The following is a 20317-nucleotide window of genomic DNA, read 5'->3' as shown; positions in this document are numbered from 1 at the left end:
CTGGACGTCTCTACAGCATCTCCGTCACCAGCCGCAGTGGAGAGTATGAAAACCACACCATGGTTCAGGAGCGCACACGTAAGAAGATTCATAAGCAGTTTTGTCCAGGTTTAGTTCCTGTAATGGAGGTGTTTGTAGTTGGTTTTCACATTATTCTACGGTTCTCTGCTCTAGAACCTTCCACAGTGCTGAACCCTACGGCCACACACATGGCTCGTGATGACCATCTGAAGGTTTACTGGCGGCCCGCGGCTGGAGACTTCGACTACTATCATGTCTCCATTAAGCACAACAACATCTTCCACCAGAACAAGACGGTCCCCAAGACTCAGAATGAGTGTGTGTTCAGTGGGCTGGTGCCAGGCCGACTCTATACTGTGATTGTCAGTACATGGAGTGGGAAATATGAGTCCAGTGTCTCAACTCACGGAAGGACATGTAAGTATGCCTGTGCTGGTTTACTGTACTTCTGTAGCTCATTTTACTGTACTTCTGTAGCTCATTTTACTGTACTTCTGTAGCTCATTTTACTGTACTTCTGTAGCTCATTTTACTGTACTTCTGTAGCTCATTTTACTGTACTTCTGTAGCTCATTTTACTGTACTTCTGTAGCTCATTTTACTGTACTTCTGTAGCAGGGGCGTTTCCTGCGAGGAGGCAATGCCTTCATCGCGCTATGATTGGATATGATTGGTTTGTGCGATAAATCCTGCCTCTTGTTTTCGTCCTTGTTCGTGAATCACGTCTTTGTCACGTCAAAATCAAACTTGAAATGGCCTAAAAACATGACTTTTAGTGAGCAATCAGCTTGGGGAAATAAAGGTAAATCTTTGTGTCTGTGATCAGTATTTACTGAACTTAATAAAAGTTAACTATGAAAAAGAACAGCTGAACATCAGTTCACAAATAAAATATATGGTTTAAAATTTTAAACATGTTACTGCCTTTAGTTATTACTTTGGATCTTCTATCGTTATTCTATCTTCATGCATTGTTGAAAAAAGCAATATTTAAAAAAATATTTAAAAAACACAGATCAAAACACAGATGTAGTAGATCGAGTCCACCAACACCCCCAAAGCTTCACAGTCCTGTAGCTTGTCCTGGGTGGACATTTCACTCAGTAACATTAGGCAGTTTTGATTTATAAAACTTTACAGTGTTGTTTACAGTGTTTGTTGTACTGTAGTTTATTTTACCATAGTTCTATAGTTTAGTTCAGAGTAATTCTCTAGCTTTACAGTGTTGTTTACCTTAGTTGGTAGCTCTGTAGGTTAGTTAACTGTAACTCTTTTGCTTAATCGTTTAGTTTATCACAGTTCTACAGTAAATTAGACCATATAATTGTTTACTGTAATTCTGGGGTTTAGTTTACAGTAGTTTTGTGGCTTTGTATTTTGCTTTAGTTGTTATTCTGTAGTTTAATTTACTGTAGTTATGTTGTTCTGTAGTTCAGCTTCTTGTCGTTCTGTACTTTAGTTGAGTATTATTATGTTCTCTCTCTCAGTGCCGGCAGGAGTGCAGAACCTCTCGCTAGCTGACAGCGGCACTGAGGATCTGCTGGTGACGTGGGTTTCTCCTCCTGGAGATGTGGATCATTATGAGGTTCAGCTGCTCTTTAATGACATGAAGGTGTTTCCACCCATCACACTGACCAGCAGCACTAACAGATACCTGCTCTCTTCACTCACTCCTGGAAGACTCTACAAGATCGTGGTGTCCACCTTCAGTGGTCCAAACCTCAGTGTGCAGTTCATCAAAGGCAGAACAGGTACATCTCACTGCTGCATGTGGATATCGGAGAAATGTGAAAGTTGAAAAATGTGACTCTTCACTGTAGTTATCTTGGGAAATACTTAAGGTTGTGATGTTTTCTTTCTATTTCAGTTCCCAGTAAAGTGAAGAACATTCACATCAGTAACGGCAGTGAGAGCAGCAGTCTGAGAGTGAACTGGACGCCGGGACAGGGTGATGTGGACCGGTACACTGTGTCCCTCTCTCAGATGGGCGGCCCGGCTGAAGAGAGATCAGTCCCTAAACATGTGACTGAGATGAGTTTCCAGGATCTGTTGCCGGGACAGCAGTACATGATAACCGTTACATCAATTAGCGGATCTCTGATCAACAACAGCACAGAAACAGGACGGACAGGTGAAATAACGATTAATCGTGTTCCGTTGGTGTCTTTATCGTATTGCTGCATGCTGTTTTATAAAAGCAATAATCAAACCTTCATTTAAAAAAAAAACACATGCCTGACAACATCATGGTTAAATCAGTGTGTTGTACAGCCTGGGGTGGATTTTGATGAAATAGAAAATAGAAACATACATAGAAAATGCGCTATATAAATACCTCATTCATTCATTCAATCATTCTGTTAATACAAATATTAAAATATTCAGTTTAGGCCTACTTAAACCTATTTCAGTTGCTCTATTACTAGGGTTGTCACAATATATTGCAATACAAAAATGCAACAATATGTATCGAGGATAGTGACCATGTTTATTGTGGATAGTTCACACAAAATGAAAATGACTGTCTGAGAAAAAAATTAAGGTTTTCAGAGTTTTAGGGCTTTATTTTAACGGTCTGAAACGCAAGTATCAAGCGTGAAACGCAAGTAACTTTGTGGACGGATTCTCGGGTGCTGTTGCTATTATACCGGCGGGATAAATGACTCTCCGACGCAAATCTAAAATGTGTTGGTCTGAAGTAGCTTCATTACTCATAGGTGTGGTTTGGGCGTAACGTGAAATAAACCAATCAGAGTGTCATCTCACATTCCCTTTAAGAGCAGGCGCGCTTGTTCCATGGCGGATTGCTATTATAACGGCGGATTAGCCAGGAGCGGTTCACAGCCGAGGAGACCGACGCTCTCATCAGGGCCGTAACACACAGAGGAGTGACATTGGGGATGGAGGAACACCCAGATTAGCTTCGGTTAAACAGGCGTATGATAATCTGGGTAAATGTGTAATCTAGATTTATGCCTATTTTTCACATCTTCATGGACACAGCATTGATTTACCTCGTGTGTTCATATTTTTCCTTGAAAATGAGAACTGCTGCAACAAAGTGTGTGTGTGTGTTGTGCACACGCTACATTATGGCCAAGCATGCGCCCTTAAAATAGCATCTGAATAACATGCGCAACGCGCCGCTGACTTTAGACTAGGTTTCTCCTGGTCAGTGGCGGAATTGTTTTCTGGAACTGCAGAATAGCACCAGGGAATGTTTGCACCGGAACACGCCTCCTCTTTTCGCTGAACCGCCCCCGGGAGCGCAAGTTCATTCCCTAATTTACCGACGTGCGTCTGTGGAGGGAAAAGTCCGCTGTGCGTCGGGTGCAAGATAAGGCCCTGTGTCACTACTACTACTACATTAAACTACTATATAATTTTGAGTAAATTGTATAATAATGCAATGGGGGAATATGTGTGGGTCCTGATAACGCCAAATGTCTGATGTTACCAGTAAAAGTGACAGAGTGCAAGCATATTCATCTAAAATAATTCTGTATTTTCATCTTCAGAATCATGAATATTGTTATTCTGATGTCACCATTGTCCTGGCAATCTGGTTTCTGGAGTCCAAGCCTATTCATTTACACACACAATGCAATACAAAATTTAGCATTTTAATCAACAGTACATTTTTGGTTAACCCTTTACCATGTCCTGGAGTATCGCAATAATACAGTATCGTGATATGTATGGAATGGTGACATGAGGGTATCGTTACACCCCTATCTATTCCTGATTTCCCGAACTCCTCTGTAAACCCTGCAGTTCCCTCGCCGGTGGGGGCTCTACAGGTGGAGAACCAGCGCAGCACGGCCGGTCTGCTGGTGTCGTGGCAGGCGGCGCGGGGGGTGTACGACAGCTATCGGCTGCAGATTCTGGATGAGAGAGGAACTCTGGTGGCTAATAGCTCTCAGAGCGCAGACACCAGTCAGCATTACTTCACACAGCTCACGCCGGGGAAGAGATACCGCATCCGGATGCAGACCGTCAGTGGAGGAATCAGCAGCAATGACGCCGAGGCTGAGGGCAGAACCTGTGAGTAGACCGTCAGTTTTATGGTGATGAACGGGCCTGTTACAGTGTCTGAGAGTGTGTGTGTTGCAGATCCAGCATCTGTTAATAACCTGTCGGTCTGGAGCAACACGACCACAAGCCTGTCGTTCCGCTGGACTCCGCCGGACGGGGAGTTTGATGGATTTGATGTGTTCCTGTATAATGGAGACGAAAGCTTGCATGTTCAGAAACCAGGACCGGTGAGCATGCAGGAATGTTCTTTCCATGACCTTCGACCTGGGGCGCCGTACAAGGTGGTGGTTCGGACCCGCAGTGGAGATCAGACCAACGACACATCCATCTGGGCCCGGACAGGTGAACAACCACCACACATCTGACAGTTTTTTGTGTATTTATTCGGGCTGTCAAATAAAAATTAGAATTTTTAATATTTGTCAACAGAAAGAGCTCAGCATGTGTGTGTGAGTGTGTGTGTGTGTGTGTGTGTGTGTGTGTGTGTGTGTGTGTGTGTGTGTGTGTGTGTGTGTTCATCAGCCGAAACACTGTCAACAGAAAGCGCTCAGTGTGTGTGTGTGTGTGTGTGTGTGTGTGTGTGTTCATCAGCTGAAACACTGTCAACAGAAAGCGCTCAGCGTGTGTGTGTGTGTGTGTGTGTGTGTGTGTGTGTGTGTGTGTGTGAGTGAGTGAGCGTGTGTTCATCAGCTGAAACACTGTCAACAGAAAGCGCTCAGCGTGTGTGTGTGTGTGTGTGTGTGTGTGTGTGTGTGTGTGTGTGTGTGTGTGAGTGAGTGAGCGTGTGTTCATCAGCTGAAACACTGTCAACAGAAAGCGCTCAGCATGTGTGTGTGTGTGTGTGTGTGTGTTCATCAGCTGAAACACTGTCAACAGAAAGCGCTCAGCATGTGTGTGTGTGTGTGTGTGTGTGTGTTCATCAGCTGAAACACTGTCAACAGAAAGAGCTCAGTGTGTGTGTGTGTGTGTGTGTGTTCATCAGCTGAAACACTGTCAACAGAAAGAGCTCAGTGTGTGTGTGTGTGTGTGTGTGTGTGTGTGTGTGTGTGTGTGTGTGTTCATCAGCTGAAACACTGTCAACAGAAAGAGCTCAGCATGTGTGTGTGAGTGTGTGTGTGTGAGTGAGTGAGTGTGTGTGTGTGTGTGTGTTCATCAGCTGAAACACTGTCAACAGAAAGAGCTCAGCATGTGTGTGTGTGTGTGTGTGTGTGTGTGTGTGTGTGTGTGTGTGTGTGTGTGTGTGTGTTCATCAGCTGAAACACTGTCAACAGAAAGAGCTCAGCATGTGTGTGTGTGTGTGTGTGTGTGTGTGTGTGTGTGTGTGTGTGTGTGTGTGTGTGCGTGTGTGTGTGTGTGTGTGTGTGTGTGTGTGTGTGTGTGTGTGTGTGTGTGTGTGTGTGTGTGTGTGTGTGTGTGTGTGTGTGTGACAGCGCTCAGCACTCGCTCAGATCAAGAGCGTCTGGTGTGTGTGATGATCGATATGTAGATGTAGAGAGTAGAAGTGTGTTTCTGAATGTCAGTTTGCTGTTGTGTGTTGATGTAGTTACGAATACAGTACTTTTCTCTTTTCTCTAACATTAAATATTGCCTTTAGTATTAGAAAATAATTAGAATTTTGCTAATATTTAAGAAATTCGAATTGAGCTTTTCAGCCATTTTGACAGCCCTGGTAGTTCAGTGTCGTGGCAGTTTAACCGGAAACACGATCATACTTTCATCACATTTACTATTGTGTTCACATTTGACCATGAAAGCCAGAACCTGTGATTAATGTCTATGCTGTAATCAGAAGCTTGGTTAACCGTGTTCTGCAGTCCCTGCGGCTGTGACGTCCCTGTGTGCGGACAGCAGAAGCAGCTCTGAGAGTCTGTGGTTGAGCTGGAAACAGGCCGAGGGTGAAGTGAGCCGCTACACACTCCTGATCTACAACCCCGACGGGACTCCACACACACAGCACAGTCTGGGCCCGGAGAGCCAGAGTCACGAGTTTCAGAGCCTGGTGTCTGGACGACTCTACCGGGCCGTGGTCCTGACTCACAGTGGAGATCTCTCCAACATGGCAGCCACTACCGGCAGGACGGGTAAGAGCGATCTCAGAACTCCTGAAGACGGGTCATTGGTACAGTTTCCTTCATCAGAACTGTAGAATCAATACTTTTTAAATGTAGTACTGATTCCCTTGTAGACCCTCGGCCTCCGGTCTCGTTCTCCTCTGGAGAAGTCACGAACACCTCACTGGAGATGACCTGGAGCGGGCCAGAAAACACTGATTATGATGACTTTGACCTTCAGTGGATCCCCAAGGACCCTCTGTCCGTGTTCAACCCCTACCACAGCCCCACATCTGGCAGCCGGATCCTGAAGGGCATGTTCCCCGGCCGCCGGTACAACATCAGCCTGTGTACGGTCAGCGGCGCTGGCTCCAACAACCCCAGCTACAGCTGGCCCATCTACATGAGCATCAGGACAAGTCAGTGAGCGCTTTATAAGAGCCCGTTTATCAGGCGTCTCTGCTGGAACCTGCATGTCCCAAACACACTCTATACAGTCACATGATAGGGAAGCTGCACTTCTCTGTAGTGTTGTGAAGACCGGCACTAGAGTATGCAATGCTTAACCCTTGTGCGTCCTTATGGACAATGTCTTTTTTATTATTTTATTTGTTTAAATCATTTTGCAAACTGCATACGTTTTGGTACAGGAGTGTATTTTTATTGGAATTTTACTATTTCACCCCCATTTCCTTTAAAAAATCTATTTTGCACCAGTAATACAAAATAGTTCCACTCAGGACCTTTTGGACAAAAATGTCCCCGTTGAAACCCATTAAAACTGCAATTTTTAATCCCAGGGAAATTTAACTATAAAATTATGCAATCTTTGTTAACAGGATATTATTCTGTTGGGAATGCTTCAAATGTGACCATGTTTCCCGGATGGTGCAGTTCTCTCAGGTTTGGCCTATAAAGTAAATAGAGCCAAATGGATAGATTACGCAGCTATAGTTGTGTGGGTGTGTTGGTATGGATGTCAGAGTGTGGCTTGTATAAAACATTGTGTTTGTGTGTGTGTGTGCCTGTAATATTTGCGAGAGAAAACTCAACTGCAAATCCCAAATCCAGCCAGTGTGTGTGTGTGTCAGTGGAGTTTGGGATGATCTGGGACTGCGCCTGAACACACTCTCACTGAAAGCTCGTGTTTTGAGAGATCAACCTCACATTTGGAGCACAACTTGTGTAGATTAATGACTTTGATTTTCTAGCAGTTTTAGAGTTCAAAATGTTTCATAAAATATATATTTGAAGAGTTCAGATGCAAATCTGAAATTTCCTTCTAGAATGATCATTTTTATCAAGCTTGTATGTTTATGTTCACTTATTTCACTTTAATGGCAATGAAAATGACCTATTAATTGTCATTAAAGTGAAATTGCTGAACTTAAATATACGAGCTTGATTAAAATACTCATTTTAGAAGAAAATTTCAGAGGCTTTTGCATCTGAAGTCTTCATTTTATATAAATCATTTTCATAAATTTAAACCTCTATAACTTTTTTTACTTCAACAATAATCTGCCAAGGGTCTCTTTAAAATAAGACCAAACCTAAGTCTGCGCTCCCAAGCTTCAAAGTTTTATGACAGTTTTTGACTCAGACATTTTTGTCCTTTTATAACTTTGTTTAATTGACGCACAAGGGTTAACAGTGCAAGACACCAGTACAATAAAGCACTGAAGTGTAGTGTGTGTGTTGTGTGCTGTCTTCAGGGCCCGCAGTAGTGTGTGTGTTGTCTGTGGGTAAAGCAGTAGTGTGTGTGTTGTCTGTGGGTAAAGCAGTAGTGTGTGTGTTGTCTGTGGGTAAAGCAGTAGTGTGTGTGTGTTGTGTGCTGTCTTCAGGGCCCGCAGTAGTGTGTGTGTGTTGTCTGTGGGTAAAGCAGTAGTGTGTGTGTGTTGTCTGTGGGTAAAGCAGTAGTGTGTGTGTTGTGTGCTGTCTTCAGGGCCCGCAGTAGTGTGTGTGTGTTGTCTGTGGGTAAAGCAGTAGTGTGTGTGTTGTCTGTGGGTAAAGCAGTAGTGTGTGTGTGCTGTCTTCAGGGCCCGCAGTAGTGTGTGTGTTGTCTGTGGGTAAAGCAGTAGTGTGTGTGTTGTCTGTGGGTAAAGCAGTAGTGTGTGTGTTGTCTGTGGGTAAAGCAGTAGTGTGTGTGCTGTCTTCAGGGCCCACAGTAGTGTGTCTGTGTTGTCTGTGGGTAAAGCAGTAGTGTGTGTGTTGTCTGTGGGTAAAGCAGTAGTGTGTGTGTGCTGTCTTCAGGGCCCACAGTAGTGTGTGTGTGTTGTCTGTGGGTAAAGCAGTAGTGTGTGTGTTGTCTGTGGGTAAAGCAGTAGTGTGTGTGTTGTCTGTGGGTAAAGCAGTAGTGTGTGTGCTGTCTTCAGGGCCCACAGTAGTGTGTGTGTGTTGTCTGTGGGTAAAGCAGTAGTGTGTGTGTTGTCTGGGGGTAAAGCAGTAGTGTGTGTGTGTTGTGTGCTGTCTTCAGGGCCCACAGTAGTGTGTGTGTGTTGTCTGTGGGTAAAGCAGTAGTGTGTGTGTTGTCTGGGGGTAAAGCAGTAGTGTGTGTGTGTTGTGTGCTGTCTTCAGGGCCCACAGTAGTGTGTGTGTGTTGTCTGTGGGTAAAGCAGTAGTGTGTGTGTTGTCTGGGGGTAAAGCAGTAGTGTGTGTGTTGTGTGCTGTCTTCAGGGCCCGCAGTAGTGTGTGTGTGTTGTCTGTGGGTAAAGCAGTAGTGTGTGTGTTGTCTGGGGGTATAGCAGTAGTGTGTGTGTGTTGTCTGTGGGTAAAGCAGTAGTGTGTGTGTTGTCTGGGGGTAAAGCAGTAGTGTGTGTGTTGTGTGCTGTCTTCAGGGCCCGCAGTAGTGTGTGTGTGTTGTCTGGGGGTAAAGCAGTAGTGTGTGTGTGTTGTCTGGGGGTAAAGCAGTAGTGTGTGTGTTGTGTGCTGTCTTCAGGGCCCGTGCGTGTCCAGGGTCTGCACTGCCGTCCGCAGAACTCCACGGCCATCAGCTGTTCCTGGACTCCTCCAGAAGCGGACTTCGACTCCTACACCATCGAGTGCTCCAGGAAGGACTCTCAGAAGATGGTGTACTCGCGACGCACGCTCAAAGAGAACACCGTCTATCTGATCAAAGACCTGGAGCCTCATAAACACTACACGGTCTCCGTCAAGGTCATCTCTGACAGCATGACCAGCGAGGCGGTCGTGGAAACGGTGGTGACGATGATAGACCGTGAGTTTGGGCTTTTCATTCGATATAACGTTCTGACAGGAGCGTTCACTGATAGGCTTGTTTATGTGTTCTCAGGTCCACCTCTGCCCTCCACTCGCGTTGAGGAGAGTTCAGTTCAGATCACCAAGTCCACCATCTTCTTCCAGTTCAACTGCAGCTGGTTCAGTGATATCAACGGCGCTGTGAAGTTCTTCACCATCATCGTCACCGAGTCTGATGGTTGGGAGACATCTTTCTTTATCTTTTTTTGTGTCATGCACCGATAGCTAAGCCAGTCTCCTTACACAAGCCTGTAATGCACTGATTCCTCTCTCTGGTTGCATCCAGACAGTGAAAACCAGCAGCCGATCCAGCATCATCCTCTTCCCTCGTACCTGGACTACAGGTCCAACAGCTCTGTCAGAGCGTACCAGACCGGCTTCATCCGCAGCCACTGCGACGAGAGCCAGAGCTCCACGCAGGAGTTCGAGATCCACCTGGGATCGGGCATGGAGAGCCTGGGAGGACGGTGTGACCAGAGGCCATCGGCTGATGCAGCTCAGGATCAGCTGGTCTTCTGCGATGGGCCACTGAAGCCCAAGACCTCATACAGGTGATGGCCAGTCAGGAGCCTGTGCTAGTGCTCACCATAGATACACCTAACCTCCCTCTAACACACATGATCCTACACATGTGAAGGTTAAATGCTCACACTAATATTTGAGTTGTTGTTGATCTCTTCCACTGTTTGTCTCGTGATCTTCAGACTCAGCGTTCGAGCGTTTACCAAACTCTTTGATGAGGGTCACGAGGAGTTCCTCTCTCCGCTCTTCACGGATACGTTCCTCTCCAAGCCCTTCGTGACAGACGCAGGTATTACACACGGCTCAGCCATGCTGAGGGCGATCAGTCGGACGGACGTGTGTGTTAATTCCTCATATCTGTGTGTGTTCAGAGCCGCTGAGTGGGGTCATCGAAGGGGTCAGCGCTGGACTCTTCCTCATCGCCACCATGGTGGGGTTAATCGTCCTGCTGATCTGCAGGCAGAAAGCACACAAAATGTGAGTCCAGCTTTATTAAAACTCCAATACAATGAACATTGAACATTGAACATGAGCACTCGAATGCTCTGACTGGAGGCTGATGATGATGGTGTAGTGACAGATTTTCACTACACAATTATTGTCAAGTCAAGTTTATTTGTATAGCGCTTTTCACAATACAGATTGTATCAAAGCAGCTTCACAGTATTAAATTAAAATAATACAACAAAGTTTGTTTCAAGAGGAATTTATTGATTGATAAAATTAAATTAAATATCCCCAAAATATCCCCAACTGAGCAAGCCAAAGGCAACAGTGGCAAGGAACCGAAAAACTCCATCAAGTGACCTAATGGTGTCCTAAAACTCCATCAGGTGACCTAATGGAGAAAAAAAAACCTTGGGAGAACCCAGGCTCAGTCGGGGGCCAGTTCTCCTCTGGCATTTATGAGCTAGAGGCCGGATTGTAGTTTGAACTGTAGGATTATATGAATGCCTGGCTGAAGAGATGCGACTTTAATCTAGTTTTAAACTGGGAGAGCGAGTCTGAGCAACGAACAGTATCAGGAAGACTATTCCAGAGTTTTGGAGCCAAATGTGAAAAAGCTCTCCCTCCTTTGGTGGTTCTGGATTAGTCTAACACTTCTTTCAGTAGTTTAGTTGGTATAGGATCTAATAAACATGTTGTTGTTTTAGATGAAGTGATAAGTTTATTTAACTCTTTTTGTTCTATAGTTGTAAAGCACTGTAATTGTTCTTGCGGGGTGATAATTGAAGCTGAATTATAAGGCGCGATTGAAGATTGAACGTTTACAATTGTGGTTCTGATGCTTTCTATTTTCTCAGTGAAGAAGTTCATGAAATCATTACTACTGAACTGTAACGGGATATTTTGTTCGGGTGACGTCTGTTTATTTGTTAGTCTAGCCACGGTGTTAAATAAAAACCTTGGATTGTTTTGGTTGTTTTCTATTAGTTTGCGGAGGTGCTCAGCCCTGGCCGCTTTTAGGGCCTTTTTATAACGTGACATACTGTCTTTCCACGCGATTCTAAAGACCTCTAAATTAGTTTGTTTCCATTTACGCTCTAAAATACGGGTTTCTCTCTTTAAAACATGCGTAGTATTGTTATACCATGGTGCTTTATTTTTCTCTCTGACCTTTTTTAATTTAATAGGTGCAACCACATCCAATGTTCTAGAGAGAATGGTGCTCATAGTGCTAGTTAGTTCTTCTAGTTCATCTGTTTGTTTGGGTTCAGGCAGCAGCTGAGACAGATTAGATAAGCAATTTGAGAAATTATCTATGGTGGATGGGAGGATTGTTCTGCCTGGTTGATAACGCGACGCCGCATGACATATTACAGCAGTACGTAATATGCAAGTTACCATGTAGTGATCAGTGACTTCATCACTTTGTGGAATGATATCTATATCGGTTGGATCGGTTCCATGTGATATAATTAAATCGAGTGTATGATTAAGACGATGTGTTGGTCCGGTGACGTTTTGCTTGACCCCAAATGAATTTAATACATCTGTAAACGCAGCTCCTAACGCATCATTTGGATTATCTACGTGTATGTTAAAATCTCCAACAATTAATGCTTTATCGACATTGACTAATAGGCCTGAGAGAAAATCTGCAAACTCTTTTAGGAAATCAGCGTAAGGCCCTGGCGGTCTATATACGGTAGCCAAGGCTAGAGATAATAGGGATGTTTTTCTAACATCTAAGGGCGTAACATTTAGTACAAGTACTTCAAATGAAATAAACTTATAACCCGTTTTCTGAGTAACATTTAGAATATCTCTATAAATGGTTGCAACACCTCCGCCACGACCAATCAGACGGGGCTCATGCTTATAACAGTATCCAGGAGGAGTAGACTCATTAATACCGAAATAATCATTTGGTTTAAGCCAGGTTTCAGTAAGGCAAAGTACATCGAAGCTATTATCTGTGACTATTTCATTTACAATAACTGCCTTAGGTGTGAGTGATCTAATGTTTAGAAGACCTAGCTTTAGAAATAGTTTTTGTTTACTAATAGCAACATTTTCTGTTTTAATAACAATTAGATTTTTCCTAGATCCTGCAGTAGATTTATTATTTGATCTCACTAAACGAGGAATAGACACGGTTTCTATGCAATGTTCTACACTAGTATTTATATCAGTTAAATTGGTGCAGAAGAGACTATGATTTGGACTTTTGGTTACTAGTCAAAGGGTATTGTCCAAGTCCAAATCATAGTCTCTTTTGGTATTGTGACCAAAAGAATTTCCGAATGACAGTGCTATCGCAAAACTTTAACTTTATGTCATGTTTTCTCCTTTTTGTCCAATGAATGATGCACTTGTAACGATGGGGTTATGATGATCAGATTGAGTTGGAGCTGGTGGGGTTATGATGATCAGTTTGAGTTGGAGCTGCTGGGTTTGTGATGATCAGATTGAGTTGGAGCTGGTGGGTTTGTGATGATCAGATTGAGTTGGAGCTGGTGGGTTTGTGATGATCAGATTGAGTTGGAGCTGGTGGGTTTGTGATGATCAGATTGAGTTGGAGCTGGTGGGTTTGTGATGATCAGATTGAGTTGGAGCTGGTGGGTTTATGATGATCAGATTGAGTTGGAGCTGGTGGGTTTGTGATGATCAGATTGAGTTGGAGCTGGTGGGTCTGTGATGATCAGTTTGAGTTGTAGCTGGTGGGTTTATGATGATCAGATTGAGTTGGAGCTGGTGGGGTTATGATGATCAGATTGAGTTGGAGCTGGTGGGTTTGTGATGATCAGATTGAGTTGGAGCTGGTGGGTCTGTGATGATCAGTTTGAGTTGGAGCTGGTGGGTTTGTGATGATCAGATTGAGTTGGAGCTGGTGGGTTTGTGATGATCAGATTGAGTTGGAGCTGGTGGGTCTGTGATGATCAGTTTGAGTTGTAGCTGGTGGGTTTATGATGATCAGATTGAGTTGGAGCTGGTGGGGTTATGATGATCAGATTGAGTTGGAGCTGGTGGGTTTGTGATGATCAGATTGAGTTGGAGCTGGTGGGTCTGTGATGATCAGTTTGAGTTGTAGCTGGTGGGTTTATGATGATCAGATTGAGTTGGAGCTGGTGGGGTTATGATGATCAGTTTGAGTTGGAGCTGGTGGGTTTGTGATGATCAGATTGAGTTGGAGCTGGTGGGTTTATGATGATCAGATTGAGTTGGAGCTGGTGGGTTTGTGATGATCAGATTGAGTTGGAGCTGGTGGGGTTATGATGATCAGATTGAGTTGGAGCTGGTGGGTCTGTGATGATCAGATTGAGTTGGAGCTGGTGGGTCTGTGATGATCAGATTGAGTTGGAGCTGGTGGGTCTGTGATGATCAGATTGAGTTGGAGCTGGTGGGTCTGTGATGATCAGATCGAGTTGGAGCTGGTGGGTTTGTGATGATCAGATTGAGTTGGAGCTGGTGGGTTTGTGATGATCAGATTGAGTTGGAGCTGGTGGGTTTGTGATGATCAGATTGAGTTGGAGCTGGTGGGTTTGTGATGATCAGATTGAGTTGGAGCTGGTGGGTTTGTGATGATCAGATTGAGTTGGAGCTGGTGGGTCTGTGATGATCAGATTGAGTTGGAGCTGGTGGGTCTGTGATGATCAGATTGAGTTGGAGCTGGTGGGTCTGTGATGATCAGATTGAGTTGGAGCTGGTGGGTCTGTGATGATCAGATTGAGTTGGAGCTGGTGGGTCTGTGATGATCAGATTGAGTTGGAGCTGGTGGGTCTGTGATGATCAGATTGAGTTGGAGCTGGTGGGTCTGTGATGATCAGATCGAGTTGGAGCTGGTGGGTTTGTGATGATCAGATGGAGTTGGAGCTGGTGGGTTTGTGATGATCAGATTGAGTTGGAGCTGGTGGGTTTGTGATGATCAGATTGAGTTGGAGCTGGTGGGTCTGTGATGATCAGATTGAGTTGGAGCTGGTGGGGTTATGATGATCAGATTGAGTTGGAGCTGGTGGGTCTGTGATGATCAGATTGAGTTGGAGCTGGTGGGGTTATGATGATCAGATTGAGTTGGAGCTGGTGGGTCTGTGATGATCAGATTGAGTTGGAGCTGGTGGGTTTGTGATGATCAGATTGAGTTGGAGCTGGTGGGTCTGTGATGATCAGATTGAGTTGGAGCTGGTGGGTTTGTGATGATCAGATTGAGTTGGAGCTGGTGGGTCTGTGATGATCAGATTGAGTTGGAGCTGGTGGGTTTGTGATGATCAGATTGAGTTGGAGCTGGTGGGTTTGTGATGATCAGATTGAGTTGGAGCTGGTGGGTTTGTGATGATCAGATTGAGTTGGAGCTGGTGGGTCTGTGATGATCAGATTGAGTTGGAGCTGGTGGGTTTGTGATGATCAGATTGAGTTGGAGCTGGTGGGTCTGTGATGATCAGATTGAGTTGGAGCTGGTGGGTTTGTGATGATCAGATTGAGTTGGAGCTGGTGGGTCTGTGATGATCAGTTTGAGTTGGAGCTGGTGGGTTTGTGATGATCAGATTGAGTTGGAGCTGGTGGGTTTGTGATGATCAGATTGAGTTGGAGCTGGTGGGTCTGTGATGATCAGTTTGAGTTGGAGCTGGTGGGTCTGTGATGATCAGATTGAGTTGGAGCTGGTGGGTCTGTGATGATCAGATTGAGTTGGAGCTGGTGGGTCTGTGATGATCAGATTGAGTTGGAGCTGGTGGGTCTGTGATGATCAGATCGAGTTGGAGCTGGTGGGTTTGTGATGATCAGATTGAGTTGGAGCTGGTGGGTTTGTGATGATCAGATTGAGTTGGAGCTGGTGGGTTTGTGATGATCAGATTGAGTTGGAGCTGGTGGGTCTGTGATGATCAGATTGAGTTGGAGCTGGTGGGGTTATGATGATCAGATTGAGTTGGAGCTGGTGGGTCTGTGATGATCAGATTGAGTTGGAGCTGGTGGGGTTATGATGATCAGATTGAGTTGGAGCTGGTGGGTCTGTGATGATCAGATTGAGTTGGAGCTGGTGGGGTTATGATGATCAGATTGAGTTGGAGCTGGTGGGTTTGTGATGATCAGATTGAGTTGGAGCTGGTGGGTTTGTGATGATCAGATTGAGTTGGAGCTGGTGGGTCTGTGATGATCAGTTTGAGTTGGAACTGGTGGGTTTGTGATGCTGGTTTAGTAAATACGGGTTTGTTAGTGATGGTGGTCTATCAGTGATGGATTAGCAGTGATGAGTTAAAGGCACAATATGAAAGATTTTGGGGATAAAATATCCAAAAACCACTTGAACAATGTTATATATTTTGTTGATTTGTGTACTTACATTATCCCAAATGTTTCCAAGAATGTTTAAATCCAGAGAAATAAGCAGTTTTAACCAGGACACGGGCCGTGCGTCACCTATCAATGACATCATTCCCAAAAAACTCTCTATTTCCGAGAGTTTTTTTTTATTGTTGTTCGTTTTTTATTGGAACAAAGAACACAAAGTTATCATGGATGCTACAATATCAGTACACAATATATTTCCATCATCTTGATATACAATATCACACTTTCCTCAATGGTTTATATACATAATCCATTTTTCCCAATACTTGTTACATTTTTCAGATTTGAACCCTAATATAAATGTAAGTCTCTCCATACTGTATATTTCATTTACGATCCCAAGCCATTGATCCGTTGTTGAACCTGCAACCATTTACGGGTTATTGCTTTCCTACTGCTTGCTAACAATATTTTAAATAAGTATTTATCCTTGTCTAAAACATTTTCTGGTATTTTACCTAAATATAATGTTGTGAATGAAAAATCAACCTCTACTCCCATTATTTTCCCAATCTCTGCCACTACTTCTTGCCAAAACAATTTTATTTTTGGGCAGGCCCAGAGAATATGGTAATGATTAGCCATCGGGGTTTCACATTGCCTCAGATGTAGTGCTGTTCATTTGGGAGTTATAAAAAATCTTACTAAATTCTTCCATCCAAATTCCTTCCAGGATCTCGAGTTTGTGGTATTTGCCTGTTTCACACATATATCTGTCCAGTCTTCATCTGTTATTTGTGAGTCAGACTCTTTCTCCCATTTCTGTTTAATGTATATTGATGAATGGTCCTTGGATGCTTGCATACTTCCAGACAATCTTGAAACGAGCTTTCTGCTATCTTCTAATGTCAAGTCAAGTCAAGTTTATTTGTATAGCGCTTTTCACAATACAGATTGTATCAAAGCAGCTTCACATTATTAAATTAAAATAATACAACAAAGTTTGTTTCAAGAGGAATTTATTGATTGATAAAATTAAATTAAATATCCCCAAAATATCCCCAACTGAGCAAGCCAAAGGCAACAGTGGCAAGGAACCGAAAAACTCCATCAAGTGACCTAATGGTGTCCTAAAACTCCATCAGGTGACCTAATGGAGAAAAAAAAAAAAAAAAACCTTGGGAGAACCCAGGCTCAGTCGGGGGCCAGTTCTCCTCTGGCATTTATGAGCTAGAGGCCGGATTGTAGTTTGAACTGTGGGATTATATGAATGCCTGGCTGAAGAGATGCGACTTTAATCTAGTTTTAAACTGGGAGAGCGAGTCTGAGCAACGAACAGTATCAGGAAGACTATTCCAGAGTTTTGGAGCCAAATGTGAAAATGCTCTCCCTCTTTTGGTGGTTCTGGATATCCTAGGTATGACCAAAAGCCTTGAATTTAGTGATCTTAAAGAGCGCGATGGATTATAGGGCGATAGAAGATCCGTTAAATAGACTGGAGCTAAGCCGTTTAGGGCTTTATAAGTCAGTAGCAATACCTTGTAATTAATACGGAACTTTATAGGTAACCAATGCAGTGATGATAAAATCGGTGTTATATGATCACATTTTCTTGATCTCGTAAGAACTCTAGCAGCGGCATTTTGGACTAACTGTAGCTTGTTTATTGAGGATGCAGGACAACCAGCTAATAAAGCATTACAGTAATCCAGTCTCGAGGTCATGAATGCATGAACTAACTTTTCTGAATCAGAAACTGATAGCATATTACGTAGCTTAGCAATGTTTCTAAGGTGGAAAAAGGCTGTTTTTGTAACATATGAAATATGATTTTCAAAAGACAGGTTGCAACCGAGTATAACACCCAGGTCTTTTACTGTAGAGGATAAAGTAACAGGACATCCTATGATGTTAAAGTTGTATTGTGCGAGGTTTTGTGGGCGGTTTTTTGAACCGATAAGTATTACTTCTGTCTTGTCTGGATTTAATCAAAGAAAATTACGCGTCATCCAATCTTTTATATCTTTAACACACTCTGTCAATTTGGAAAATTTAGCGTTTTCATCCGGCCGTGATGAAATATATATTTGAGTGTCATCAGCATAACAATGGAAACTAATTCCATGTTTCCTTATAATATTTCCAAGTGGCATCATATATATTGAAAATAACAGAGGGCCTAACACAGATCCCTGCGGCACTCCATAGTTTACTGGAGTTATGATCGATTTTTCTCCATTTAAATAGACAAAATGGTAGCGGTCAAATAGGTATGATTTGAACCAGCTTAGTGCTTGTCCTTGAACACCAGTATAATTTTGTAGTCGATCCAAGAGTAATGTGTGATCTATAGTATCGAACGCAGCACTAAGATCAAGTAAAACTAGTATTGAGATACAGCCTTGGTCAGAAGCTAAAGTAAATCATTTGTGATTTTAACGAGCGCAGTGTGTACGCATTTGAAAATATTGTAATTAAATTATAATCTTCCGTCAATGTGCTTTTCATTTTTTTGTTAAAATAATCTCTGACCTGCAAATATCTATAAAAATCCTGCTTTTCTAGTCCAAATGTATTTGAAAGTGCCTGATAACTAATTTCTTATTAGAGAGGACTGAACGGTGAGATGTGATACCTCTCCAAACCCACCGTTTAAATCTCTCGTCTGCCCTAGCTGGCTCTAAACCTGGGCTAATACTGTCCAACTTAGAACTCCAGCTTGTTTCTCTAATTGCAGTTTCTTCAATACTCTGAACCATACCCTCAGTGAAATACAGTCCAAGAACTCATTCTGTTATAGCTCCTTTCAGATAGATTTGTATTTCCAAGTATCGACTGTATAGGTGTATCTATCTGTGAAACTTCTAGGGTTTTCCATCTTGATTCATAGCTTGGTATACAACAACTTACTAAGGGTTTCAAATGAGCTGCATAATAATAGTCCTGAAGACATGTTAGAGCTCTCCCTCCCCTTTCTTTAGTCAACTGCAAAGTTTTAAACCTTATTCCAGGTCTTCTACCACTCCAGACAAACCTTGAAATCAAACCATCCCATTCATTAAATAGTTTTTGCAATACTTCCAGAGGCAGTGATTGAAAAAGATAACGCATCCATGGTAGCGTGTTCATTTGAATTATTTCTATATATCTAATGGGAGCACGATCCATTTAGAGATATCAGATTTTACCTCCTTATTAATAGGACCACAATTACTTTCAAAGAGTTTCGATATATCTTTTGTTAGAGTTATCCCCAAATATTTTATTGGTCGAGATTTCCAATTGAAATCATATTGTCTTCGTAAATAAGGGTTTGAGTTTTTTGGATATTTATTTTTATACCCAGAATATAAATTATATGTTTTTAAAAGAGTCATCAATTTAGGAATACTAGACTTTCGATTTGTCAGAAACAATAGGACATCATCTGCATACACACAGATCTTATGTTCATCTCCTCTAATCGAGATCCCTTTATCTCTGAGTCCTCTCTTATTGCTTGGGCCAAAGGCTCAATGAACTGGGCAAGCAGAGCCGGATTTAAGGGACGTGTTCCTCTTTCCAAATGGATTGTTTCAGACAAGTGACCATTCATTTTAATCCTAGCTACTGGTGAGGAATATAACGCTTTAATACACTGAATAACATTATCATTAAACCCGAATCTTGCCAATACTTGATACAAGTAATCCCATCCAACAGAGTCGATTGCTTTCTCAGCATCTAGACTCATCAACATTGCACTTATATTATCTGTTACAACATGACTCATTACTTGCAATGCTCTCCTGATATTATCCTGTTTTGTATAAAGCTAGTTTGATCAAGATCCACCAACTCAGGGATGATAATCTCTAATCTCTTAGATAAAATTGAAGCAAATACTTTATAGTCCACATTTAGGACTGATATGGGTCTACATGAACTGCATTCCTTCTTATCTTTCCCTGTAATCGATCACCTGGGATCTGCTATGGGAGTTGCTGTTGTGACGTCATTTATATAGAGCATTTTGGTCTATGTGTAGCATTGTGGTCTATGGATCTGCCTAATAAGTACATATGAGTAGACTCGCTCCCTCTGTCAAAACTGAGGGGTTGAGGGTCTGTCCAAATAAACTTCCCTCGTCCACTTAACGAAGTTTAACACACTTAAGTTTGCGAGTGTACGTCTAAAAGTGGAGTTGAACGCAGCCTTACAACATGTCTAACAGATAGAAGCTGTCCAGTGCAAATCCATTCGTCCTTCGTACCAGAAGTAACGCGAGCGCATGGAGTACGTCAGAAATATCAGTTTACTGTCGGCGATTTCATCGCACTGCTTCCAGTGTAGACTTCCAGTGTAGACAGCATCACTGATTATAATGGGTTGTTTTCACTTTTGTCGCGTCACGTCACCCTGGCTTAGTGTTGACTTCGGCTGTGAAACAGAGCGACATGTATTCAGATATAATTGAAGTATCAGGAAGTCATTAATCAGCGATGCTGGGTTTTGTCTTTTCCAGGAGTGCACAAGAGCCTGTGGTCAGAATGAGTTTGAGAAGAGAAAGACCATCTCCAGGAACACACGGCATTGTCAGAGGGTACGAACCACCCCATTTATATCACCATAAAGCTTATACTAGCAGTTTACTTTTCTTTTCATTCTAAAAAAGATATTTTCTAAATCAGGAAGAGTCATATTATACGTTTATAAATACTATT

General features: G+C 42.9%; 1 protein-coding gene across 3 annotated transcripts in view; it reads left to right on the top strand.

Annotated features, from left to right (window-relative positions):
* ptprbl (protein tyrosine phosphatase receptor type B, like) overlaps positions 1-20317 on the top strand; it is a gene marked incomplete at its 3' end in the record, with an annotated part of 53205 nt that overhangs the window by 28606 nt on the left and 4282 nt on the right. For all 3 annotated transcript variants that reach the window (XM_082159626.1, XM_082159624.1, XM_082159625.1), the window contains exons 9-22: positions 1-78; positions 175-438; positions 1509-1772; positions 1889-2152; positions 3796-4065; positions 4135-4398; positions 5871-6137; positions 6242-6526; positions 9046-9324; positions 9400-9543; positions 9652-9916; positions 10070-10176; positions 10259-10364; positions 20119-20196. The exon at positions 1-78 is cut by the window's left edge and continues 186 nt beyond it. In XM_082159626.1, coding sequence (XP_082015752.1) covers positions 1-78; positions 175-438; positions 1509-1772; positions 1889-2152; positions 3796-4065; positions 4135-4398; positions 5871-6137; positions 6242-6526; positions 9046-9324; positions 9400-9543; positions 9652-9916; positions 10070-10176; positions 10259-10364; positions 20119-20196 — 2935 coding nt within the window. The remainder of the gene's footprint in view (positions 79-174; positions 439-1508; positions 1773-1888; positions 2153-3795; positions 4066-4134; positions 4399-5870; positions 6138-6241; positions 6527-9045; positions 9325-9399; positions 9544-9651; positions 9917-10069; positions 10177-10258; positions 10365-20118; positions 20197-20317) is intronic.

Source organism: Leuciscus leuciscus (genome assembly GCF_965113295.1).
Source record: "Leuciscus leuciscus genome assembly, chromosome: 25".
NCBI lineage: Eukaryota > Metazoa > Chordata > Actinopteri > Cypriniformes > Leuciscidae > Leuciscus > Leuciscus leuciscus.
The sequence above is the reverse complement of the archived record's forward strand: the minus strand, read 5'-3'. Positions and strand labels throughout refer to the sequence as shown.